The 26,465-nt window shown below is 43.2% G+C and overlaps 1 protein-coding gene across 2 annotated transcripts; it reads right to left on the bottom strand.

The window, feature by feature from the left end:
- Positions 1 to 2,509: 2,509 nt before the first annotated feature.
- IP6K2 (inositol hexakisphosphate kinase 2) lies at positions 2,510 to 25,362 on the bottom strand. 2 transcript variants are annotated; one of them, XM_068408880.1, is made up of 7 exons: positions 25,276 to 25,356; positions 23,926 to 24,012; positions 9,479 to 9,776; positions 7,113 to 7,335; positions 6,118 to 6,293; positions 4,687 to 4,862; positions 2,510 to 3,294 (listed from the first exon to the last, which is right to left on the bottom strand). In XM_068408880.1, exons 3-7 carry the CDS (start codon positions 9,678 to 9,680, stop codon positions 2,797 to 2,799), a joined length of 1,275 nt encoding a protein of 424 aa, XP_068264981.1. In that variant the 5' UTR covers positions 9,681 to 9,776; positions 23,926 to 24,012; positions 25,276 to 25,356; the 3' UTR covers positions 2,510 to 2,796. The 2 variants fall into 2 exon arrangements, with proteins under 2 accessions (XP_068264981.1, XP_068264980.1); XM_068408879.1 differs by lacking the exon at positions 23,926 to 24,012 and having other exon boundaries at positions 25,276 to 25,362.
- Between the last annotated feature and the right edge of the window lie 1,103 nt (positions 25,363 to 26,465).

Raw genomic sequence — 26,465 nt, 5'->3', positions numbered from 1 at the left:
AGCCCAGGCACAGGGCTGCCGGGTGGTGTGGCTGTTCGCAGTGGGGGCCGTGGGAGCCCCGCTCCCACCCGGCATGTCCCAGGCTGGCAGTTACGCAATTGCCTTTCCACAAACATAAGGAACTGCTCGGAGGGATTTGTGCAGAACAGCATGGAAGGAAAACAAACTTGCTCTTGAACTTCGCAAGATAATATGTCATTCACAACGACTTGCCGTTTGGGTCGCCCCCTCTTTAACCCTTGAGGACACACTCTGGGCCGGGGTATCTGCAGTTTAGAACAACATGCAGGTGAGGGAGATTTTTCCTCCTGACATTTTGCTCTTGCAGCTTTTAAAGCAACTAATTAAAAAGGTCATTTCTGTCCCTGCTCCCGCCCCCCTCCCTGCACTGCTGCAGGCCCAGGAAGCTCTCAACCACCTTGTTGTTACTTTGCAGCTCTGGCACAGCCTCCACTAATCCTCAGACAATATTGGCAAAAGGATTTCAGCAGCACAGGCCAGGGCCCACAGGGGCAGAGCCCAGATTTGTCCCCCAGCCTCCCTACAGCAGCACCAATTTCACCTGGGTTTTTTTTATTATTATTATTATTATTATTATATATGCACCCCCAAGTGCTCCGGATCTGGCTGCTGACACCATAGCGGTCTGAAACCAGGTCTAAGCCCAAACTTACACCACTGGCAGCATGACCGAGAGGGCAGCTCCCTGCCTGTCCCCAGGCCCCTGTCTGCAGGCAGCAAAACAAAGAGGACTTGTTCTGGAGGCAGCTTGCATCAGAGCAAAGGCGATTGTTCTCATCGGATTTTATGAATTCCCTCCAGAGTTCCTACGTAACACGAGTACATTAGAGGACTTTATCCCTGCTAATTTCAGACTAAAGTCAAACAGTGTATCAGATGAATCTGCACAGGCAGGCTTATTCATATGCAGCACCAGTGATAGGTGACCGAGGGGCCTGCCAAGAGGCTCGTCATTAGCTCATTAGCAGAGGGCATCGCATCCTAAGCAGGAGAACCGAAAAGGAAACGTCACGTTGCAGCCGTGGCCCCTCTCCGTGTTCCGGGCACGCTGACTCACACCTACCGCACATCTCGGGGACAGCAGGCAGGAGGTGTCGCCCATCGCTGCCCAAAGCGTTCTGCAACTGAAAGCGCCAGGAATGAACAGCCCCATCCTTCCTCCCCAAGGCCTCTTACAGCCAGTGCCAGCAGCAGCTCAGGGGCAGCTCATGGGGCCCTCATCAGCCATACCCAGCACAACCACCCACAAAGCAGCAACAAACAGCAAGTTAAGGCTCGACGGACCTTCCTCATGGGGAAATCTCCCCTGTGCAGGCATAAAATAGTGAGGTGACTGCAAGATGTAAAAATGCCTGTTTAATACTGACAGCAGTTTGTGCCTGAACACTATGGAACAAATGAAAAAAAGCAACCGCAGGCTAATGTTGTAAGAGCAAAGGTAAAAAACCTCTTCAAAAAGTACAAAAGAGCACCAGGCAGCCATCAGAGAGACTTTGATCAGGAGAACTTGATAGCAACAGCCAGGGAATACGAAACTAAAGCTGCAGGGCTATATCCAATTGAAGAGGGTGACCTTCCACCAGCATACCTGCAGCCTTCCCATCACATCTCACCTCTCATGTGCCCGCAGGCAGCTGCAGGATGATGATCCCAGCATCACCCACCTCCCCAAATGCTTCATTTCCACATAAACTTGCTGCTTTGTCCTGGGCAACCCTAAGAAGCAACAACATTCCCACTCACCTCAGCACTTCCACACCCAGTTTGCTTTCGTACTATCACAGTGACTTACAAGCTTCACAAGGGGAGAAGTCACATATCTAAAAACAGATAAATGTTTCTAAGAAGAACCAGTGGTTTGGAGTTACTCTGTTCTCTATTTCAGTTACTCACTGTCCTTTCACTTTCTGACACTTCCGTCTGTCCCAAGTAAGACTTTAAGCTGCTTAGGATACTTTTCAGGCTCTGCAGCTCTCCCCTAGTCGCTGCCATTGCAGCTAATCCTGAAGGAGTTTCTCACGCATGCTTGGGCTCAGCGTAGATTAAAAAATGCCAGTAGCTCCCTAGAAATGGGTTACACAGCATAAGGTCTAATTTACAAGATCCTGAAACCAGAAATGGTTTGCTGCAGATTTTAAGAAACAAGTTCTCACTTATCAGTCTCATTGTTCTGGTTGGAAAGGACCTCTGGAGGTCTCTCATCCAACCTTCTGCCCTTTAGTCCCTCCAAGCCATCTTTTCCCCTGTCTATATAGGCCTGTTGCCTCAGCCTCTCCTCAAAGGGCAGGTGCTCTGGCCCCTGGCCAGCTTGGTGGGTCTCTGTTGGACTTGCTCATCGCTCTTGACAGGAGGTCCAGAACAGATGGGCTATTCCACACGTGGTCTCACCAGCCAGGTAAACCTTGCTGTTTATACGCTGCTTTTTCACTACACCACAAGAAGTGAGGTTCGTCTCTTCCTCAGTCACCAGCAACAACAGAAGCATCACTTACAATGAACAAAAAGAATTTTATTGGAACGTATACACACAGGGATAACAGAGGTATCTGAGTAATCAAATATGGAATGTTTAAGAAAGTTAAAATAAATAAGGATACCAAGTTTTGCCAGTGCTAGGTTCAGCACCAATTTAAGTAAATGCCCTCTGAACAAGTCTGACTCTGACAGGACCATCCCTGCAGAGCCTGTAAAGATTCTTACCACCAGAAAGTGGCCAGTAATTTTGGAATACAAAGAGTCACAATAGTGCTTTCCACTGATTCGCATTCACACTGTTTATTCGCTACTTTCGTCTCTTATTTCTTTAATAATATCTATTAAATTCTGAAGTCCAAAAACATAACCCGTGTCCTGGCCCTCATGCACCACACTATCTTCTCCATAGTACTTGCAGGTTGTGTGGGCAAAGTCTATCATACGGACATCAACAGTACTAGCAGTTGGTTTGTAGGCATATGCTCCTGCCGACTCATCTGAAGATTCCTCCGAAAGGTCCTCTAAGTCCTCTGGGTCTGAGTCGACAGCAACTTCCTGCCTTTCCTTTCCATCATAAATGATCAGCAAGGAGCTCGAATAGAAGCGGTAAGACTCTTGTTTCTCTAGGACAGACTTGAGTTCAGTCAGTTTTTTAACAACCGATTCAAAGAGTTCCCTGCGCAGGTATTTGCCATTATGAAAGAACTGGTAAAGTGCTTCTTTAAATCCTTGGACTGAGAGTTTTCTTCCGTGGTATTTATTCATGAACATTAGCTGGCCAGTGCCTGCCTGGTAGACCTGCGTATACAAACACAAGACAAGAGAAAAGGAATAGTTAAAATTGCTGGTAATAGTGACACAAAGCCTTAAAGAGGGGAAAAGACATGCTACAGAAAGCTTTTACAAGATGACATGCTGCTCTCTTAAAATAGACCCAGCAGTGCCTATGGAACTCGGAGGCATGGAGGAAATGGAAAATTCCTTCGATTTAGATTTGAGCTTTTCCACCAGGGAATGAGGAGTTTAAGTGAGATCAGGAAAGCTGCGGCCAAGATCTCCAAAGTCAAGCTACAACTTGTACCACAGCCACTCATTCGGCTCATTATCTGCCTCTGCTCACAGGCATACCAATTGATTCCCAGGATGCTGAGCTCCAAGTGACAGCACACACTCCCATATAAAACAAAGGTGTGCCCCATAATCCTCTGTATTTAAAGAAGTCAGAGATGCTCCTGCAGGAAGATGCCTTCCTGTAGGAGAGTAGTCTATACACCACACAGCTCAATAATGCCTAAACATCTGGGTCAAGTAAGGATTGCATATGCCTCCAAAGTTCCTCCTTGTTTCCCAGCACAGGTCTATACTGGAAGATGACCAAAGAGCAGGCACCGCCCAGATCCCACCACACTGGTTAGAAAGGCAGCTCCCACACTTCCATTTCTGCCCCGTGCTTTTCTCCGAAGTTAAACAGTGAGCTGAACACCAAACATGCCAGTGGTCATGATGTGGAACAAGTCCTAGCAAACACTGCTGGCATTCCTGGAATCTACTGGATGGGAGGAGAAAGGCTTCAGGAAAGCCTCAAATACAAACAAGTTGTTTCCCATTTGTCACTCTAGGAATACAGAAACAAGTAAACAAAAAACTCGGGTGAAAGTCCACACAACGCTATATCCTTATTTGACCATGAGTCTTATCGCATTTACCAAGCCACTTCTTGTCTGCACTTCGCAACAAGTCTACTTTAAGCAGTGAAAGATCTGTGGCTTCTCAAAGTCTACAAGATAGAACCGATTGCTTCTTAATATTCTGGCAAATTTCCACATGCTTTATTCAAAATGCATGTACTGACAGACCCTCCTTTCAATTGTTTCTTACGCCATCCTGAAGTGTTAATCAAATCAGTCATTTTACTACACAGTTTTGAATTGCTGCTGTTGTGCAGGAGACTGTTTTTGTGCTCAGAGAACGCACTCACTGATGCACAGCGCATGCTGCAGGTTGCTCCTGCAGATGCTGCCACCTTCAACTGATAAGTGATACCCAAAACGCCTCATTCCCCTTACTGAAGGAAATGAAGCACAGCATCTCAAGGATAGCAACGCATGGGGTGACTATATAAGCAAAAAACCCCACTAACAGAAATGGGTGCAAGTCTGTTGCCCTACATGTAATGAGTTTTCCTCTCACCTGCATGCCACAAACTCTGACTCCAATGACAGCTGATGTACTCTGCTGACACTTGCGAATCTGGTTCGCCTTCTTCTCTTCTGACGCATCATCTCCGTGCTGTCGGGTTCCCATCTTAAGGTCCAACACACACGGTACTTCGTATCGAGATGTTAGGTTTTCCAGCAAAATGAATTCTGCTTAGTTAAGGAACAATCCTCACAATGAGGAACACAGGTTTTAAAACCATTATCACAGATTTTATAGTGCCACAGTCTTAACTTTAAGCACACCCAAAACATGCCCTCTATATAGTAGCCTACAAAAAAATTACAGTTACATAAACTTGGCATAAAGCAGAGTGGATATCTAGTTCCAGTTTCACTGGTCTCTACAGAAGATAGGTGAATTTCCACATTAAGTGAAAAAAAAAAGTAACCAAGGACATATAGAAATATAATCTGGCAGCTGAGGCACAGACTTAGAATTCTGAAGTTATTTCCTGTGTGCTTCAGTTACCATTCAAAAACATTTTCACACCACCTCTGAAACACACTAGTTAAAAAGCACTTCAGAACACCTGTAGTAATACTGTTCCAGAGATACCACACCCCGCTACTTAGGTAATTTAATAATCATCTACAGTGAAATGCTAAGGATACCGGCCACGAAATGCTTTCTATCATTTTGAACAGTTTATTAGTCAGAGATGTTCTCATAACCCATTAATTGAAACTCCTCCCACATGAGGAATTTGTTTACCTAAATATATAGATATTAATATCTTGCAGGATGTATCGGTTCCATCCAAGCCTGCATACAGCAAGGTCTCTTTTTCCACAGAATGCACAGGGTGGAGATGTTTGCCTACGGTTCCAGAGCACAAAACTGTGCGCTTCAGCTTTCATGGATTCAGTCACCGTTTGTGTGTTTCTCATGCTCCAATCCTACATGACCATTTACATTCAGCTTTTCTTTATCAAAAAAACTCACTAAAAAGAGACTACTAGAAACAGACAACTACAGGCACTGGAATATCCTCTATATTTAATAAGTTGCTGAAAATGGAAAAATGATGCTAGTTTTTAAGATCACCAATATGAAAACAGTAACAGTGACAGAACTCTTCTCCTTTGAAAGCTTCCTTAGGAAACTGTTTTTTGTGGAAGATCCCAAACACAGTATGCTGTAAAACCTTTCCACTAACTAATCCACAATTTGTAGACTTGAATTAAGTTATCTGAATTTCCTAGCCTAGCTACTTTATTACATGCTGGAAAAGCCTGTGTTCTGGAAAGTGCTGGCCACCCCTTCAAAGTCAGCACGTAAATCACAGCTTCAGACAGTCTCTCTGGATTAAGCCTGTGCTGTACTTTTACCTAGCATGTTCAAGAAATAAAAAGCAGAGCCCTACTCATTCCGTTGTTACGAGGTACTTTCAGGAAAGGATACTATATTGATTCCGGTGTTTTGCATTTTCCTTCATTCGCTGTAACTGCTGCTGGTGACATTTCATGCTCCAAGGATTATGGTGTTTAAACTGTGAACTGACATTTCCTTTTTTCTCTACAGTATAATACAAGACTTCAGATTTCTTCAGCCACTCGAATTCTTCCTCCAGTTTGTGACTAGAAGACAGAACAAAGTAGCAAATTAGAGGTCAAGTAGAAAAACAAGCACTTTAAAGGGGTTGCCAGTGGATTTAACTTTACAAACTATTTTGCTCGCCTTCACCAACAGCTAGCATAAGCTTTATTTTGCTTCCTGTATAACTGGACAAGTTGCCCATCAGCAATATTTGAACCTTTAAAAAGCTACTTCCATATGAATATAAATTAACACATAGCCAAATATGTTACAAAACATGTAGTAATTCAACTTATATATTCTTTACCCGTGTGAATTACTTCCATAAAAGTAATGCAAGAAGCAGCGATATGCTTTAAGATTTATCCTTTGCTAAGGTCACTGTTTTTAACACAATACATCACAGCTGACAGTTTACAGTGGGCACAACTAACATAAATGAATGAGGGGAAAAGTGTCACTAACAGGGATAAAGCAGGATTCCTACAAAAAGATGCCATATATAGTAACACCAAAGTTGGTTTTGTTTTGGTTTTATACAACCATTGTGCTTCTGCAGGTGGGGTGTGTTTGTTTTTTTTTTTTTGCACAAGCTTCAAAAATAACATTGGGAAACCTTTTTCAGTTGACCACAGCAAAAAAAAATAATGAAAAGACTCAATACACTACTGGGCTGAGGACATGTTAGTTTCACTACTGAACCTGTCTGCACTGAAGAGGTCAGGAAAAGCAAAAGAAAAGAAAATGAAAGTTAAGAGTTCTGGAGAATTCTCCAGAATCCCAGAGACCAGATCCTAATTTGACAGCAAAAAATGTTATGCTTCAGTGGTCTGCATTCCAGTTCCCCCTATCAAACTTACTTTTTCATTTTTTCCTCTTTCCTGTGCTGTCGGACCCATTCCTTAGATATCTTCTCATTTTCTAACAACATTGTCTTTTTGTTAGCCCATCGCAACAGCTTACTTTTGGGTTCACAGTCAGAATTATCTAAGTTTTCTAACTTATCGTGGTCCCCATTTAATGGATATGCTATTAGACATAAATTTCCATCTTCATCCTCTTCAAAGCTCACTGACACCACACCTGAAGAGAGAAAGGACACAGATGTTTATAAATTGCTGAAGTGACAAGCAAGCCCTTTAGAACACATGATTTTACACTAAGAATATAGCAACTTTTGGGTTTTTTTCTCTTACCCTGGTCCTTAGTTTTTATCTTGCCACAGGCCAAACCTCATCTGCCAACCTAACAAATATCAAAAGACCTAGACAAAAATGACACCTCACAAAAGACAATTTATCATATTGACAAAGCAATGATACAAAAGGTTCTTTTCTCTCTCTGATGCAGTCAAGTAAGAATCAAATAATAACAGGAGACAATTTCAATTAATAAAAATTTTTATTAATTTAAAAAACCTGACTGGTCTGACCCTAAGCGAGATGTAAAACATTGGTTAACATCTTGCAGTGAAAAGCAACCTGCACAAAAAAAACCCCTCACACCAGAAGCTTTAAGTTTTGCATGACAGCAAAGCAAAAAGCACTTATCCAAACAAGATTTGTTTAATAGATCCTCAGAGGAAAGGAAAGATTTGCAAGTAGAGCAAAACAAGGAAAATGTCACATTACAATAGAAACTAGTCCAAAAGCTTCCACTTAGAATCACCACGTTTAATTATACATTTTCTTCTCCTTTTCGGAATGTATTTTATTGATACTGGTTATGCAGCAATCTTGTGAAATAAGTAACAAAAATGCAGTACAAAACAATTCTGTTTGTGGTAGAGAAACATGGTGAACCTTGAAAGCGTTTCTTTTTCTCATCCTCCCCTCAAGAGTCTCCAGAGCACTGCACTGCATTTTAAGAGTCTTAGTGGAGCGCTGACAGAGATGCGCTCAGTGCTACATTAGCAAGTTTCAGTGATTAATGAAGAAGCCATAACAATTGTCTGAATTGTTTATTTTATTTTTCAGTCCTCTCTCTTTATTCTCATATCAATCACTCTGCACAGTTCTTGCAGCTCATCACTAGGCCAGAGGGGAGAGGTCTCGGCGAGAGATTGGCACTTCTGAGCTGGGCAGGCGGCTCTCAGACCTACAGTAGCTGGGGCAGGGAGCACAGAAGCTCTGACTGACAGTCCTGCTGCCACAAAGGAAAGGACAACAGGAAAGAAGGGGGGAATCAGCTAGCAAATGGCATTTGGCTTTACCCTGGAAAAAAAATAACATGAGACGGACCAAGTGAGGCCCTTTACCCCTAAATCCCTCCCCACGCTCCCCAAAAATCCATATACACTAGTACAATTGTTCTATTACATTTTGAAAAGTATCATTCAAAGATCACATTTTCTTCCAGTCCAACAGAACTTGTGGTTAGACATGTTAAAAAGTCTCTGTAAGCATGCAGGGAGTGTTAACTTTGAAACGTCTCCTCTGAAGTCTTCCGCCAGTTTCACAAACAATATGCAAAACTTCATCACCCTTACGGTTGTTAAAATCAACATGCTTTAAAAAGCAACTCCACTTTAAAAAGTGCTTCAGACATTATTTATTAATCACCAGGCAGCAGTTGACGGAATAGCAAAGAGAAAGAAAAGCGTTTCTGTTAACTAGCACAATGCTTAGGAGAACTGGAATTTCCACTCCTACGTAACATCTGACTCAGCCTCATCAGCGACTTGATCCTTGCCTGCCTAAATGCCATGAATTTTCATTTCCTTAATGGTCGAAACAACACTGCAAATATTCCACAAGACACCTTGCTGACACGTATTTATTGTGATCAAAATGAGAGTCAGAGAAGAAACCCAAAAACATGAGACCACAACTAACCTTACACAAAACACTATCAACCAATCTTACCAAATCCCCGTAAACAAACAAGTGGTAAAAAAAAAATATTTAGAAATCCACAAAAGCAGCAGCAGAGAATTACTGACAACATTCACAAGCTGTTAGCTACTTACCTGTGCCTAAGGGAGATATATGGGCTATCACCAGCAGAGCTGCTCTACTCTAATGCTGTTAGTCAGCCCAAACACCAACTTGGCAAGCATTTCCACCCTGCATCTCCACAGCCTGCCTCAGACAACATCAAAATACATGAAAAGAAAACCCTAAAATCTCTTCCACACAGAAGAGATTTCAGAGGTAACAGAGAGCACAGCACACCTGTATTTACAGAAGAAAAAAGCCCAATGTCACCCTACGGTTTGGTAACTTACCCTCATATTGTGGAGTGAATTTACGCATTTCTGTTGGGAGAGTCTCATAGAACTGGTGTTCCCTCTGAATAAGGGGTTTACAGATGGTCTTGTCATTAAACCGGAGGACACAGGAGTGTCCCCCAACCTGGTGGACAAAAGGTTCGAGCAGCACTCCCTTGGAATAGTGCTCCACTTCCATGGCTCCAAATGCTGGGCTCATCCTTGTAGCACATTAGACAGAAGCCGACAACAGTAGTGAAGGCAGTTCAGAGCCAGAAGCCTCCGAGACCTGAGGTGTTTATTCCGATTCAAAAGTCTGTTAAAACAAACACAAGAGAGCGCCGGGCCGTCAGTCTCCCCGCACGCTGACGCCTGGGTAAGCAAGCCCGAGAGCCGGTGCCGCTAGCAGGGCCGGCCGCGACGGCTCCTCCGAGCCGAGGGGAGCGGAGCACGGACCCGACCGCCGCCCGCTTCACGCAAGAGAGCGACTGCGGGTGAGCGCGGGGCGCAGCCAGGCGGACACGCCGCGGACACGCCCCTCAGCGCGCCGCAGCCAATGGGAGAGCCGCGGGGCGGGGCGGACAGGCCGGCGGGGCGCATGCGCATCGGCGCTGGTCAGAGGGCGAGCTGCGATAAACGGCTGGCTTTATTTTTTAATTAAAAAATAAAAAATTGATGGTAAGCCCTCCTAACGCCTAACGCCCTCCAGCGTCCGCTCACGGAGCCAGACGCACCAGCGTTCCCAAGGGTCCCTCCCTCCGGCGCGCTGAAGGTTAACGCGCCCGTCCCAGGGCAGCCAGAGAAATCCGTAATTAAAACCAAGTTTAAATTCCTCCCTTCCAGACAAAACACGTCCGATATTCCAAATATCACACAGACGCTAACTTTTCAGATGAAAACCATAATGCTAATAAGCCATTTTCCAAGAACTTGTTTTTGTGTAAATCCAGCAGTGTCCCGTGCCATGTGCACCCAGGGGGCTGCGGCGGCACCCCGGGCACTGCCCGGCCCTGGCCACCCTCCAGCTCCACCCAACCCGCACTTCAACACGCAATTAAAGGAGCAAAGCTAAAAACCAGAACATGACTGTCTTGGTCTGCACCTTCCAGTAAATTTTTAAGTTGAGTTGCTCTAATTTTAGACCCGAGCTTTAATGATTAACTTTTTGCAGCTAAAAACAACCTCGTACTTATTTTGTCTGAAGATCATTACACGAACAATAATGCACTTAACTCAAAGTGACTACAACGTGTTCTAGGTCACAGGTCTATTTTTATTTGTCCTCCTTAGATATTTAACAGCTTTACATTAACTGGAAAAGCAAAGACCTGCGGGCTTAAAGCAGCAGCGCTGGCACAACTACAGACGCCTACAGCATGCCCTGTACGTAAGGGCATTAATTGAATTAAACAACTAAACTGCTTAAAGAAACAACAGGTCAATTAACTGAACTCCAGCTTCCGGAATGTTTACCTGCACCAAGGGATAACAGATCAATAGAGTTTTACTCACTGCACACCAGTCAGCTTTCCCCCCCCCCGCCCCCCCCCCTCCTTTCTTTCAAGAGCCTTACTTGACAAAAAGTTACCAGCTTTTTTTTTTTTAATGAATTACTTAATACAGAAAACAAAACTCAGGCCCTCTTCTGCAAGAGTATGTAAAATTTAATCTGGAATAGTACTTCCCAGAAACAATACTCTCTTCTGATATTCTATTTATATTTTAAGATTAAAGCAAAATCAGTAACTTGCCATCTCTATTTGTACTACTTTCCTGGTATTGTTCATAATGCAGCTACTGCATTCCCAGAGAAGTTTCTCATCTACCTCAACACCAACAACTTGATAACTTCGAGACACACAGGTAAAAGCCTCTCAGTTCCACCCAGGACACACTTCCAAAGACCTATTTAACTACAGCCAAGCTGAGCCCCACTGCGGTGCCCAGACAGCGTGGAAAGCCGTGTACCCTGGCCTGACCTCACATACCAGGCAGCCCCATGCGCCTCCGCAGCTACCGCAGTCGGGAGGTGGCACTGTTAGTGCTCTGGAGTCACAGATCTGCTCCATGGCTCCCCACGGTACAACCCGCTCCGTGCAGGGCCATACTACTCAGGTACGTAACATACTTCAACCTTTCCACAATCGCACACTTAGCAGCCACGTTAGTTTCCGGTAAGCTCTGACCGAGAGCTGCTTCCATTTTCTATTAGAGAAATTTTAAGCATCAGTCTGTATTTGTATAATGCACCAGTCATTTTACAAGTCTCAAGAGTTTTCATCAGGATTTCCTAGAGCAAACAATGCCTCCAGTCTTCTGGAATTTCCCAGGGAAAGCCAGAAGAGTGTCGGCTTTCACTGGGAGGCACAGTTACGTATGTACACGATCTAGTGGTGACAGAGCCTTACGCTGGCACAGCCACTTTTAGCAGCATCACAGTACGTCAGCATTACAAGAGCCACTCTTTCCAAGACAGCATTATCATTCTGTGGCTGCCTTCCTAATTACCCCAATGTAGAGACACGGATTTGCAGCTGCAGCAATTCAAACTTAGAAAGTACCTTGCAACATCCCTTAACCTCAAACACCTAGTTAGGCCTAGTCCTACTGCATCGGAGCAGAGTTGCATCAGGAGTTAAGCCTAGAAGATGTGTACACTACAGAAATGACTCTCTAGCAAACAGCACCTCCAACACAGACAATGCACACCACCTTGTTTACCCAAACACATCTTCAGGGAGCTCATTAGCAGCAGCTCAACTTGTTTGCTTTCATATATGCCCAAGTGGTCTGGACAACACTTGCACATGGTGCACCACCTTCACTCAGCAGTGGAACTGCCAAGCACGGAATTGGACAGCACTACTCATGCTACTGCAGCACTTCCTGAAAAAGTTAAGATCTGGCAGCACATCACACAGTGTAACTTCCCATTCGAGGGATAACAAAACAAGTTTTTTATAGCTCTGATATTATAAAAATATCAGTTATGAAATATTTAGGCAGGGTTGGGTTTTTTTTTTTTGAGAGAGAAATGTTAGAAACATCTATAGTCAAACACAGCAGACGCAGTATGCATGACCACAAGGCAAATGTCAATTTATCAGAGATGAAGTGGGAAACTCAAAAAAGAAAAGATGAATTTACTGTGCCCGTGGAAGTAAGCTCTCCTTCTGGTTTTATCTTCCAAAAACCACAGTGCAACTCCCACATGTTGTTTCTACTATGAGATTTTTGTAGTACGTGCCCCTGCTGAAAAAGCTGTATTAATACAGCTATGCAGTATAAAACTGTGTACAAGAGGACAGCTGAACAGTGTCAGTAAGGAGTTCCTTCACAAAGCCTTTAACCAAGCTCCTGATTTGTGCAAAGCAATCTACTGCCTTCTTACAAACCTATACTGCATACATGACAGAGCACCTGTGCTCAAGAATGCAGCAGCAAGCCCGCACAATCTTGTCAGTAATTTAGATTTTAATGAATCCAGAGGTTTTAGTTTGCACTTGGAACAATTAATATATTTCAGCCTTTCAAGATAAGCAGCATTGTTTACCTAATAAATTCAGTTTATTTTCATCCAATGAAGTTGTTCTCCCTTGCAAAAAAACTTTGAGTAAGATCTTAAGGTTTTTTCTGCTGCATGCTTTAACATTACTGCTACAATCAGGACTTGTTCCTCATTTTGTTTCTACTTAATATTTGGAATCTTGGAATCTTGCCACTCAGATTAACAACAGGACCTGGAGCACAACTGTAATGCCCATCAGAAATGCTTTGCACTGTTTCATTTATAAATACCTTACTTCCATAAACAACCTCCCAAGTATGTCAAATGGGTTCCACTTCCTTAGAAATAAAAACTTTAACCTAAGACCAACAGCTTCAAGTGGCACTGATGTTGACCAGCATAAGCACAATACAGTTCACTGTCTTTCCTCCGATTCTACACCCAGTTTGTTTTCAATGCTCTCTGAGCAAGAGCGAGCACAGAACAGCTGTTTTAGGCAGTTTTCCCAGACACCAAATGCAGGCTCAGCATACCCTGCCCTTTCCCTCCTACATGCTTTTAGGTGCCTTTGGTTAAGATCTTTTGTTCAAAGGACACATCAGCAAAAATAAGGCAGATGTACTATTCCTTCACATGTCAAGCATTTTAAGAGAAAAATCTGACATAACTTGAAGGAAGCAAATAAAAATTCATCTAGACACAGTAACAATAGCTTGAGCCATGTCATTCTTACAGAAAGCAGCAAAAGATGTTTAAAAATCCAAATCTGTAAAACAGAAGTGACATGTACAGACATCTTGTTCTCATCCACTTGTGACAATGACCATTGAAAGAACACAGCAGTGAACTCATGTTTTCAGACTTTTAATATTAATCCCAGGTGACAGCATTCTTTGGAAGGTATTTGATGTCATTACAGATTCTCGACTTAGTCCCATACATAATTGCATTAACAAACACATCCTCTGGAGAGGACAGCTCTCAACTAAGCAGCAGCTCCTTCCTTCATAACAATCTCAAAAACAACACCTTTTCCCAAACCTTTGGTAACAGCAGAATTACTGATGCAGAGCTGCCTGCCTAAGCAATCTGTTCAAACTGGGTTCTCTCACATGCAGACATTTACTTTGTGTGGTCAATATCTGCAAGCTCCAAATAGCCATAAATCAGCTTTACAGTGACAGAAATAGCAAGGCAGCAAAGCTTTCTGCCTGTCCTTTTCTCACTTCACTGGGCAGTGCAAAGGGCAAGCTGAGAGGGTAGCTACCTGCAGAGCAGAGCTGCTGCAGGATGTGATAACCCCGCTGGACCAGACAAAGCTAAGCCCCTTCCCAAGGTTCCGAGGGGACAGAGGAATAGCACAGACAACAGGAGGGAGAAAAAAAAAAAAAAAAAAAAGAAAAGAGTAGCAGTGACCCATTAGAGAAGCCAAAGAGAAAGCTGCTTCAACCCAAAGAATACTCAGTACTCAGGAAGAAATGAATACTGGCTGAGAAAGAACACAGGAACATGCAAATATCAATGTGGAAAGTGCATGGTATGCTTGTGAGAGCCTACCACCTGTTTCATGCACAAAATTAGGCACCTCAGGTCTGAGTTGGTAAGTCATTACAATGCACAAAGAGAATATTCCTTGAATCAAAGAACACAAAATACAAAGCAGAGGATGCAACATCAGAATATTAAAAACATTAGATATGTTAAACATGCTCAGGCTCAAAGTTCTTGCACAACTTGTGATTCATTTTGATGAAAACCAATGCCATTCCTCTGCACATAACACTATTTTATTAGCAAATTTGCCCAGTCTAATATTGGCAAGAGATTGCTTCTAACATTCACTTTAGTTGCTGCTTGGCTCATGAACTGAAGTTACTCTGGTGTGTTCTGCTCCAGAAGTTCTTAAGACTAGAATGGAGATGCTCAAATTCTCTAGTGTCCAGTCAGCTGCTTTAAAATAGCATCAGAAATACAAAATTACATTTTAAAGACGAACTGCATATAGATAAGGAAGCAAACTCTGTTCCACAGACGTTTTTCATTGTTAATAGAAAGAAGATCTCTGCATTCACTTGTCACAACTGTGTTAATAAGATTCCTAACTTTGGAGATGCATTATACCTCTAAATATACTGCAAGTCCCACACTAGGATACTTTCGAAGCCTTTTATATCTTCAACAGTAACAATGTAACTAAGTTTAAGCAATAAAAACCATAGTTTCTAGCTTTTTGTCTCATTAAAGTAGAAACACAGAGCCTGCATAATAACATGCTCATATGAATCCCATGGTTTTGGAAAAAGCCTTAAGAGCAGCCTTAAAATCTGCACGATTACAGGAAGCAAACACTTATTCTGGTAACTAATTGTAAGGAAAAAATTTATCTTTAGTACAAGAGTGCACTGACAAAAAACCTGTCCCTAAGCTACAAGTAATGCAAATTTAATAGCTTTCATATCATGGGGGGAAGAGGGGCAGTGCCACAGCATCAAGTGGCGGGGGGGGGGGGGGGAAGCATCACACAGGTGACCACATTGCTTTGTAGCTGTCTCATTTTCTGTTTTCCCTAAATGCAAGAACAAAATATGACACAAGGCAACACCATGCTGTAGGTCTTTGCAACATTCACTAACAAATTTGGCTAGTGTCTGGAAATACCCAGACCCATAATGTATTTCAGAAAACTACTCCACTGAGCTTACTTTAAAAGAAAGACTAGAGTGGAAAAAAACCCTTATTTTTCACTAAGTATAACTTTAAACCAAGTGGTTGTGATGACAAAAAAAAAAAAAAGGATGCTGAGCTGTAAGTTTCTACACAAGTGAAGGTTATTCAAGTTCCGCAGCAAATCAATCAATGTAACAATCATTAAGTTATCTCCACATGACTTGTACTCAGAGATGAGTAAGCATGAGGTTTTGTGAAAATACTCAGCAGGAACACTTACAAATCCAAGAATAAAATACCAACTTCTCTGCACCTACATATTGAGACTACATGTGCACTCCCTTTCCAAGCAGAAATACTTTTGCTGGTAAATCATGAGGGTGATGGGAGTCAGGCACTGTAGTGATGAGTCTGTCATAACCACCTACAGACACAAAAAGCCAAAAAAGAGCAAATTCTTCTTGTTGAATGTAGAGTGCTTGGGCTAGACCGATAAAAGAAACCACGTCCTTGTTAAAAGTGCTGATATAAAGTAATTAAATGGCTAGAAAAACTAAAGGACTTCTCCAGATAAAAGGAAAAAAAAATCCTCAAATTAATTTACTTTATCACACAAGACAGACTGAATCTAGGACCCCAGAATTATACATGAGCTCAAGCACAAAGCTTCTACAAAACACATCTGCAAAACCCTTTGGGAAAGTGACAGAGCTAACTGGATAGCAGTCTTGGCCCACCAGGGTAAAAAGCTAATCCTATTTTTAACCTTAGACTGTGAACAAAGGATTCCCACCAATAAAGAATGCATGCTTGTTATCAGGTGGAAAGTATCTGTCCATCAGTTCAATAAATTAGAGCAGCAGCCCTTGCCCTTCTCCCTACCAGTTACAGGAACTCCCTGTATCAAGTGGTGTACATTTTTCCTGCTGTATTATTGGAGGAATTTAACAATAACATTGAATAACACCCACTGGCATTAGATTTTAAGAAAATTCTATGCTCTGTGCCAGAGCTCATCTGTCACTGGCACATGACAAGCCAAACAGCTGAAATAGTATTCCGTTTTTTTATGAAGTGTTCCAAAAGTTTTGTAAACATTTAACAGCTTAACAGTGTTCCAAAACACTAAATAATTAAAAAAAATCCCTCTAGGCAGTTTAAAACTACAGTGCAGAAAAACATTCTGCACAGGTTCTTCTGAGGACCTCAGGTCAGGTATGTCACAACTAAAGGTACTACTTCTCTAATCTTTTTTCCCCCTCCACTGAAAGCAGAGGGAGGACAGTCCAACATTGGCTACAATGGCAAAGGACTCCCAAGTGCTACATTCAAGATCTTGTTCTGCTATGAACTTCAAGAGCGTAAGCCAGCACCCTTTGTAGAGATCACTTTTTGTACTTTTTGTAAAGAGGGAATCAGGCCTATCCAGTAGGAATTTTGTTTATAATATAGAAATGAAAGATGATGCACTGAGATGCTGACAAAGGTATAGAAATGTGTACCTTTTCAGCACAAAACATTTTTTAAAGCAGCAACATTTTTGTGCTGTCTCCTTTTACTCTCTAAACATGGAGTTCTAGCTTTGTCTTCCTTTAAATATAACCCAAACACAGCAGTAGTTACTATGAGAAACAAACACTGCCACACAGGTTAAGACATGCATTTGCACCTGTAAATTTAACACCACAGCTGCAGAGCCACCTCTGGTAGCAAATATCAAAGACTTTTGAATACAATTTCAACAGATGAAATTAAGAATTATGGAACATTGATCTATCTAAGCACAGCTTATTAATGAAGCAAACTATAAACAAAAAATCTGAAGTTGCATAATGCTCTATTATTGTTCTTCACGCACAATCATTATCCCTATCCTCCTTAAACCAGCTCTACATTACTAGGAGAAACAGTTCCCAATCCTGTTGCCTTGGGAAGCAAGGCAGTAACCAAGGCAGTCTCCAAGAGCTTCTAGCCTTTTCTTAACAGAAGCATGCACAGAAATCCCTCCATTGCAATTTCTTAAACCTCAATGTTATGTGCTCAGTACAACTAATACTTCAACATCCTAAAGAGCAAGAGCTTTCAGCTTTCCCTACACCGTTTGTAATCTGTAAGCTTAACAGCCTCATACACAAAGCTCTGGAGAAATGCCAGTGTTTTACCTCTCAAGTAAAGCTATTTTATCTCCCTAGAACTAAAATAAAGCCAAGTTACAGGTTATTAAGCGTATTTAGCCAGAAAAGAGCATGCAATTCTGACCCATGCAGTTTTTCCAGGGATTGTATAATTTAAGAACCAGCCTCTTTTCCAAGTAAAAATGCCATGGAAACTAAGAAACCTGAACCACCAGAACTAAGCTACTTAAACTTCCTCTTTAGAAACTGATCCATCTTAAAACGGTATTCTGGCACCAGCAGCTAAAAACACCAGTTGCTATAAAAAGACAATACTGCCCTTTGTCATGGCGAAATGAAAATAGCATTCAGCCTTTAATCTTCTGAAAATATGACAGCAAGAGCTAAATTGTGTGGATTACACACATGAAAGTGTTACTCAAAAACCTCAGAAATTCCAACATTAAGATTAAAATAAAACCAAGGCTATGCCTTTCTCATTCCCATGAATTTAGCCGTTTGGGAACTGTATTTCTAGCCACTCAATAAAAGAACATGGTATCTTTGTGACTGGCCCTTGAGTTGTGACCAATTTGCCATATATGAGAAGTTGCTCAAGAGAACAACCATCAAGTCCTGTTCAAAGGCCACATTCACTTAACTACACAAAGATTTTGTCCGTCTGTATTCCCTCCAGAAATCCCAATCCCCAATACTTTTTAAACTGTTAGCACTAGCAGCCCACAGTACAAGACTGTTAAATTTAAGCTTAGATACCCAAATCCTACAATTCAGTCTAACTCCTTGAGCAAAAATTTCCAGAGAAGCACAAAGTAAAGATCATTTATAAATAAACTATTACAGGAAGAATGGTGCCCAAAACACAGTTACATATTTCACGCATCCCATTTATGTATATATTAATCTATACCATCAACATACTTCAAATCAAGAAGCTTAGTCCCTTTTTGTATAAGCTGGTTGAAAAGTAGCCCAGAAGGAGATAATCATCAGACTTGAAATGCTCATCTACATTTTTAACTGTAGCTCTTCAAGTGTAGGTTCCAAGACTTTACTTCTGATGATCATGATAGATGCAGTTTTTGCACCAGAACAGCTGAAGTTCACGAGATGCACTTAACATCTTTTTAAATTGTATTTGTTTCAAAACATTTCAAACTACTGAAAACACATCTCAAATCAGACAACACAACCCAGACTTGCATCTTAAAGGGAAGACTTTATATGGTTCAGTGACCCCTACATACTCTCACACTAAAAAGTTTTGAAAATAACTGGGTCCTAAGATCTTCAACATACAGCTCCTTCCAGGATGACTGAGCAATTATAGAAGTTTAAACCCCCAAAATACAAAAGAATAATTTCACTGTGCTGCTTTGCTAAACTGCAGCAGATAGGACATGAGCAATAAGGACAGGAGTCTTACAAGACAGACTCTGATGTGGCACAACAAAACCAAGGGGAAAGTCATTAATGTTTCCCCTAGTAAATCTAATTCATTTCAAGCACAGTTTCTCCCTAGTAAAAGGGACAAGGACCTTCTGTACAAGCACACCTGCACAATACTTCACAAATGCCTTTTTTGAAAAAAATTATTTACGTATTTCATGTTTCGTCTTTCAGTGATTTCAGAGTACATCATCTGGGGCAAATTATAGGCTCATCATAATAATCACTGTCCAAGAATTAATCTAATTTAATCTCATACAGTTTACATATTCAAACAGCAGTACAAAACCACTTGAAAAAAATCTTTCCAATTTCACTTATCTATAAAGGGAAGCTTTTGCAGGAGCTTGGTGGTATTGCTCTCATCCCCCCCACAGGCTGAAATACATTTAATGATGCAAAAGAGCCAGTTTTGTTAGCCCAGCTAATGTGACACAACTCTAGTAAGTCTTACTCCCTTAAACACATCTGTTACTTTACAGGCAATTTTTAGAGCCGCCAGTGACTGTACAGCACAAGCAAGTGTGGTTTGCACAACTGCCTTCAAAGAGAAACCATCACTAACCAAAAAGGGAAGACTCACACAGGATGATTGCCAAAACCCCATTTTCTCTACAAAACCCTGCAATATAGCACCGCCATCCACACTGTGCTCATGTTCCAATTCTATATTTCTAAAAAGCAGCACACTGTCAGGGAAAAAAAAATTCAAGGAGAAGCCAAGCTTATGAAAGACCATTTTATTTTTTTGGAACCAAACCGTGCATAGTGATGCTAAATCATTATTTGCACTTTAAAACAAGTAATCACCATTCAGCAATAACAGTTAAATATGTGAAAGGTTTTGTTTCAACAGGACTGGAAAACAGTCCTCCTCTCACCACACAAGTCACTGCAGCTCCATCAGCATTTACTTCATTTACCCCTCATCCTTGAGGGACTACTTGTTTCCACGAATTCTGAAACGCTTCTCCAAAAACATTTTGTTCCCTCCTCATCTAGAGCTATACCCTCAACTTTAACATTCACAGATGTCTCTTCAGAAAACTGACGTTATAGTAAGCCAGATCCAAATTTTTTCTTAAGTTAGCTTGAACAGATTCCCAGTTACAATGCTAGTTATTTCATATGAGCACATCCACCCATCAATTTAACCTCGTATCTTGAGTTAAATGGAATCAATCTTCTAAAAGAGCTTACACCTCAGACACATCAAGATGATGCCTATCATGTCAGGAGTTTCACTCCTTACCTTTGTGACAAGGAACTACAATAATCTAATTGAAGTCACTTTAAAAAAAAAAAAAAATCAATTGCCATCACATTCTCATATATCCAAAACGTTCTTCTGGAAAAAGATATGAAAAAGGAAAAGAGCAAATGTTAAAAGGAAGAGGTCATCTTCAATAAGCATAAAATTAGGCAGCACCCATAATTCCTGATAAGGCTTCAGGCACTGTAGAAAATGTCTGCATCACAGCACTGCACAGCTATTTGGGTATGCTTGAAGTCCTCTGTGCTTCAAGAAAATAAAATCAACATTTTTGCTTTGCTTACTCTAATACAGATTCTGGCATAAACTCCCCAAACTCTTGCTTCTTTTAAGTGTGATTTTCTGAGGAAAAACAGCCTTAATAATTGTATCTTCTGTCCTTGGGGTTGTTCACTGTAAGTCTCAACAACCTGAGGCATCACTAACCAGTTTCAACAAGTCATCCCTTTTTTTTCCCAGTTTCTTCTAACTTTTTGGATGTCAACACAGCAGAACAGAACACAGAGACAAGGCAAGACACTACAGCTGAAAGGCTACTGCCTGAATTCAGTACCTACCTGTTCTGTTTGGGCTACTAACTGGCTGATGAGCACGTAACACAGCTCCCAGCCAGCTCCCACCTGTGCTGTCTCTTGCCCAACCATTCATCATGGCACATGCAGAGTTTGCCTCCATAAAGCAAGACTCTCATTGGCCAAAACCATTTTATGAGCAAGCCTTTCTTTTTCCAGTAAAACAATGCAAAACTGGGGACTAACTGGTTCCAACTATCTCCAATAGACAATCTTCCATACGCACCAGCAATCCAGACACAGGGTGGCCAAAGGCTGCAGATTAAATATCTCATAACCAGTGGAGCGAAAGAGGACTTTCTGTAACTATTGCAAAGATTATTGTTACCTTATTCTAACATAGCCCATCTTTCTGAGACACGGTCAGGACTTCAAAGACTTAGTACTAACACAAGTTAAGAAGCTGCAAAAGCTTTCAGTGATGATTTCAAGCTCCTAAACACCCGATTAAACACAACCAACGTTAGACCTTCATTTGAACAAAAAATTTTGCTTCCATTATGTCTGCAGTATTTCAGACTTTGCAGGAGGAGAAATTTCTAGCTACTTACAGCACATGATATTGTGTCACACAGCTTTTTGTAAAAGGGGGGAAGAAAGAATTATTTTGAAATTAAGTAGTTACTATGAAAGGCCCAAAAATAACGTTCTAATGAGACATTGCTAACAAAAGCTACAGAAATGCACATCTGCAATTATACCTTAAAACTCTAAAATGTAGCCTCTGAACATTTGAAAGCTATCCCTGTATTGTTTCAAAGATAAAACAACCTTGTGCAAGACAGAAAGCCAGATAAAAGAATTAGCGAGAGGAAAAACCCTCTCCCCGCAATGGAAAATTTTCATCTCTTCAAGCAAGGCAGAGATGCTCAGCCGGACCTGCGTTGCCTGGAGACCAACCGCAGCTTCTTGCCAACAGGGACGAGCCAAGCATCAGCAAATTCAACAACTGATAAGTGGATGAATTGAATGAGATGCAGCAAGTTTTTCCACACACCAGTGTAAACACCTGATAGCTTTCAGATAATCATTCTAGCCCATGCTCACTAGACACACAAGAATTATTATGAACATCAAATATCAGCCTAGTAAAGCTTCAAACTCCACAGCTTAGCTCTTAGCCCCACACTTCTGGGTACAGCTAGCGCAGTAGATTGCATTCAAGTAAAAAGTTTTAGTCACAAGTCAATTTCTGCCCTTTCAATCTTCTGATGCAGTATCTGAACTTTTGGAATACGTTCCTACCCATTAAACAAGTTCTGTGTTTAGGCACTGGTGCAGAAGTATTATGGAAACCAATGAACTACACCAAAAAGGAAGAAGCTACACCTCAGCTTTGCATTATTATAAACCACATCAAATCAAGCTTCACATCAAAACCCTGCCTTTGCCCCTAGCCTTTCCCACCTGAGTCGCTGCTCCCCAGGCAGGACAGCATCAGAAGCGTCACCGAGGAGACACTTGTTTTGCCTATTCTGGATCTGGAACTGCTCCCGAGCTCAAGCAGGCACCGACTTGGCTGCGGGAGCAGTGCTCCTACCTCCTGGAGAAATGCTGGAGCGGTCCCCCAATTTCCAAACACCATCAGATGAGAATCATCAGAAGTAACTGACATTTAAAAGCAGTTATTCCAGAATTCCCCCAGACCTTATCTAATTCAACTCACTAAAAGTATTCAGACAGTAAAGAATTAAAGATTTTTAAGAATTACTTCAACTTATCCCTTTAGATGCAATATCCTTGTGGAATTCCTGTTGCTAGTGAAGTAGGTTTTTCACCATCAACCTGACAGCATACACTTCCCTGCCTCCACCGAGTCCTAAACCAAAAAGGCAGACATTTGTGTCCCCAGCACCATAACTGACAGACTGAGGCACCGTTAGTTATGACAAGGTTTATACCCTTCCCCTACCCTTTTAGAAGAAAAAAACATCCCCAAAATACCATCTCACATTCCCCAGCTTATCAGAGAACAATTAAAGTACCACCGTACCAGTGACCTGGCTGGAAGCCCCTCCACTGACAGACAGCTGAGAGTTTCTTTCTTTAACATATTTTCCCATCCTGTTTTTTCAAAACTGCATGCCTGACAAATCTGAAGTCTTCCTTGCAAGCAACTGGTAGGGAAAGAATTTTTGAGAGCACAAAGCCCAGCATTCGTATCGCTGACCACTATGCAGTTTTCCCGCTCCTTCCCAAGTTACCATACCACATTGTTATGATGGCTCAGATCTACCTTTTGTGAAGAAGAAACAGCAACATAAAGCTTACCTCACTTGTATGACCAAAGATAATAGACTATTACTTCAGAAAAGTATAAACAGCAAAGACAGAAAAGGTAGGAAAATGGCTTTTCAGTTAAATGAATTAACATAAATTTAGGAAAAGCTTCCTGGCCAAGTTGAAGGTCTGAAATGTTTACAAGCAAGTACATATGAATGGCTGTAATCCTTCCCCAAAATCCTTCCTGCAACCCTTAACCAGAAGCCACTCTGAGCACTTAAAATTATTCTTTTTTGAAGAAACATTCCTGAATTCTGGCAGTTAAATCATTGGGTCCTTCCTCATTTAGTAATATACTTTAATCAAGAAAAAATTGTAAAAACAAGCTGGAAGATGCTGAACAGTCCAAATGTAAACAAATAAATCAGTACATTTTTTAAATACACATATTTGTGTGTGGATGCATGTGTATAAATGCAGTTTCCATTCCTTAATGTTATCATAAGTCATGAAAATATGCAAATTAATTGCAACTTAAAGACAATTTTAAATTTTACAACTACTTTTTATCTTATATAAGCAACATTATGAGCAAAGATGCCAATTCTTAGACTTTTAAAAGTGAAAACAACCCTCACCTTGTTATTCACAAGTGTCAAATTTGAACTGCTCTACTCTCACTTCACTGTTACGTGTTGAGTAACGATCAGTAACACACCATCTGACTGAAAAGTTAAAACAAACTCACATCAGCTTTAATGTTCCAGAACTAAATATTAAAGCAAAAATCTAATTACAATACTTAACAGAGAACTGCCCCCTTAGATGTTCATGAATCTAAAAAAAGCATATGGCACTGGATGCACTTCTAAAACACCTGAGTATATGGGACACATAAGGTACTGTGCCAAAAAATTAAAAAGACAGGCTAGAAGTAGAAGGCAATTAAATTCCAGCGTATATCAGGAAAGATACCAGCGTTAAACACGCACACTTTCCACAGCGGAATTAAGGCCAAGGACATATCAGGGTGTAACTACCAGCAGGCTGTTATTCTATCAACAACGATAACATTTATTTTCTTAAGCAGTATGCCGATTTCCAAAGCCTCAGCTCTAAGTGTTTTCGTTTAAGAGCCTGAGGGCCCCAAGCCACGTTACATTAACAAGGTATTATAAACCTGTGATGCCCAAAACAGCTCGTAACAAGCCAGCACCAGCATTTCCATTTTACACGGAAAAAGGGCATTCGTGAGCAGCACAGCCAGCTACGCAACGCCTCCCGAGGCACCTTTTTCATTTTGTAATATCACCGGGTGTACGAAACAGCCGCCAAACCTGCCGCACATCCATCACCCCGGCAAAACGGAAAACCAAGGGCTTATGGTTCAGGCAGATGAGAACTGCTGAGTAACAGCAAGGGGCGACCACCAGCTCCGGGGTCACCCAGCCACGTAAAGCCGCACCCCTGCGGCCCCCCCGGTAACCCCCACGGCCGCCCCGCACAGCCCCACGGCGGAGGCCAAGGCTCGGCAGGAAGCGCGATGCGGGGTGCGAACGGCGATGCTCCCGGAACGTCGCCACCTCCCTCCCCCGCATCCCGGACCGAACCCGCATCCGCCGGGGGCGACGCCAAGCCAGAGCCCCGCTCCCCCTCCCCCAGGGGGAAACCAGGGCAGTGCCCCCCTTCCCGCTGAGCCCGGGCATATGCCCCTCCCCTTGCCGCCGCCGAGCATCCCCAGAGGGAAGCCGGGCACCCGCCTCCCCCCCGCCTCCGCCGGTCCGGGCACCGACCTCCCGCGGCGGGCGGGGCTGGGGCCTGCAGAGGCAGAGCCCCGCCGCGCCCCACACGCCAGCGGCAGCCCCCGGCCACCCCCTCAGAGCCGACCGCCCCGGGGGAGGGGGGGCCGGCAGCGGGATCGCCGAGAGTCTGCGGCGCCAGGCAGGGCGGCCGGCAGGCCCGGGGGAGCGGCGGGACGCGCCAGTTACCTGATGTCAGGCCGGCACCAGTAGCGGCTTCGCCTCTTTTGTTCCTCAGACGTCAAAATGGCGGCGGGGCCGGCCCTCCCCCACCCCATCGCGCCCCGCCCTCCCCCCCGCCTCCCCATTGGCTCGGCCCGCACCGCCGCGCGCTGATTGGGCGGCCGCCAGCGCCACTGTTGCTAGGGGAGCCGGGGCGGGCGGCGGGCCCGGCCCCCCGGGGCCTGCCCGTGCCCGCTCTGCAGCCCGGCCCGGTCGCGCACCCCTTCCCCGGAACCCAGGGGGGAAGTGGGGATGGCGGTGCCGGCCTGCTCTGTTGAGTCCGGGGCTGGGAAGCAGGACCGGGGGGAGAGTCAGCCCCTACGTGGCTCCCGGCCTCCGCAGGGGACACACCTCGGCTTTGCGAGGTGAACACAGGACATGGCCTCCACCTTTGCAAGGCGAACGCCTCCGCCTGAGCTGGCCCCGCCGTGTGCCCGGCCTTGTCTGCAAGCCTCGGGCCCCCACCCAGCACCCTCAGCCGGGTGCCAGCCCTATGCGGGGTGGGTTGGGTTTCCTCTTCCTGCACCCTTAGCCCTCGGTGGCGTTACAGCTCCCTGGCTTGCAGGCCGCAGCAGCCATAGATGGGGCTCTCGTTAACTGCACCTCCATCCCTGCTTGAAAACAGTTTATCTCTGTTGGTGTGCAATGTGTGCCATTAGTTTGGATGTGACAGGGGCACTTCTGCTGCTTGCCCCGCTGAGGAGGCAGAGGAAGAGCATGCATCAAGTCCTTGAAGCAGAGGAGGCTCACAGGGCCACAGCCTGAGCTCACCTGATAGCTCCGGGTTTCTGTTTCTGTACCACCAAAAATCTCATGCAGGCGTACACAGCTGAGAGTCCCGGAGGCTCCCCCTACTCAGCTTTACCCTGAATGACTTCTCAGGGCCTGAAGCCTGATGTTTTAAATGCCATCGCGGTTGTCGCGGTTTGCATGCAAAGCCCGTGAATGTGCCTGTAACAACAGAGCCACAATCATTGTAAGGAAAAAAGACTGAATAATTAGATTATTGCAGTTTAAATTACTAAGCAACAGTGTCTCTGACAATGAACTTAGTAATGCTCTGCCATCTATTTAATCACACTAATGAGAGAGAACAACTCCACTTAGATACTAATTATTCTGCATTTCATTTAAATAAAGGTCAGAGAGCTAAAAGC

The sequence above is a fragment of the Nyctibius grandis genome, chromosome 10, assembly GCF_013368605.1.
Source record: "Nyctibius grandis isolate bNycGra1 chromosome 10, bNycGra1.pri, whole genome shotgun sequence".
In the NCBI taxonomy this organism is placed as follows: Eukaryota; Metazoa; Chordata; class Aves; order Nyctibiiformes; family Nyctibiidae; genus Nyctibius; species Nyctibius grandis.
This window is presented reverse-complemented; position numbering and strand designations above follow the sequence as displayed.

Coding starts and splice junctions, on each gene's coding strand:
- IP6K2 (XM_068408879.1), bottom strand. CDS start 9,680: ATGAGCCCAGCATTTGGAGCCATGGAAGTGGAGCACTATTCCAAGGGA. Junction 7,336..9,478: donor ATTCACTCCACAATATGAGG/GTAAGTTACCAA, acceptor TTCTCTCTTCAG/GTGTGGTGTCAGTGAGCTTT. Junction 4,863..6,117: donor AAAACACCGGAATCAATATA/GTATCCTTTCCT, acceptor TTAACTAAGCAG/AATTCATTTTGCTGGAAAAC.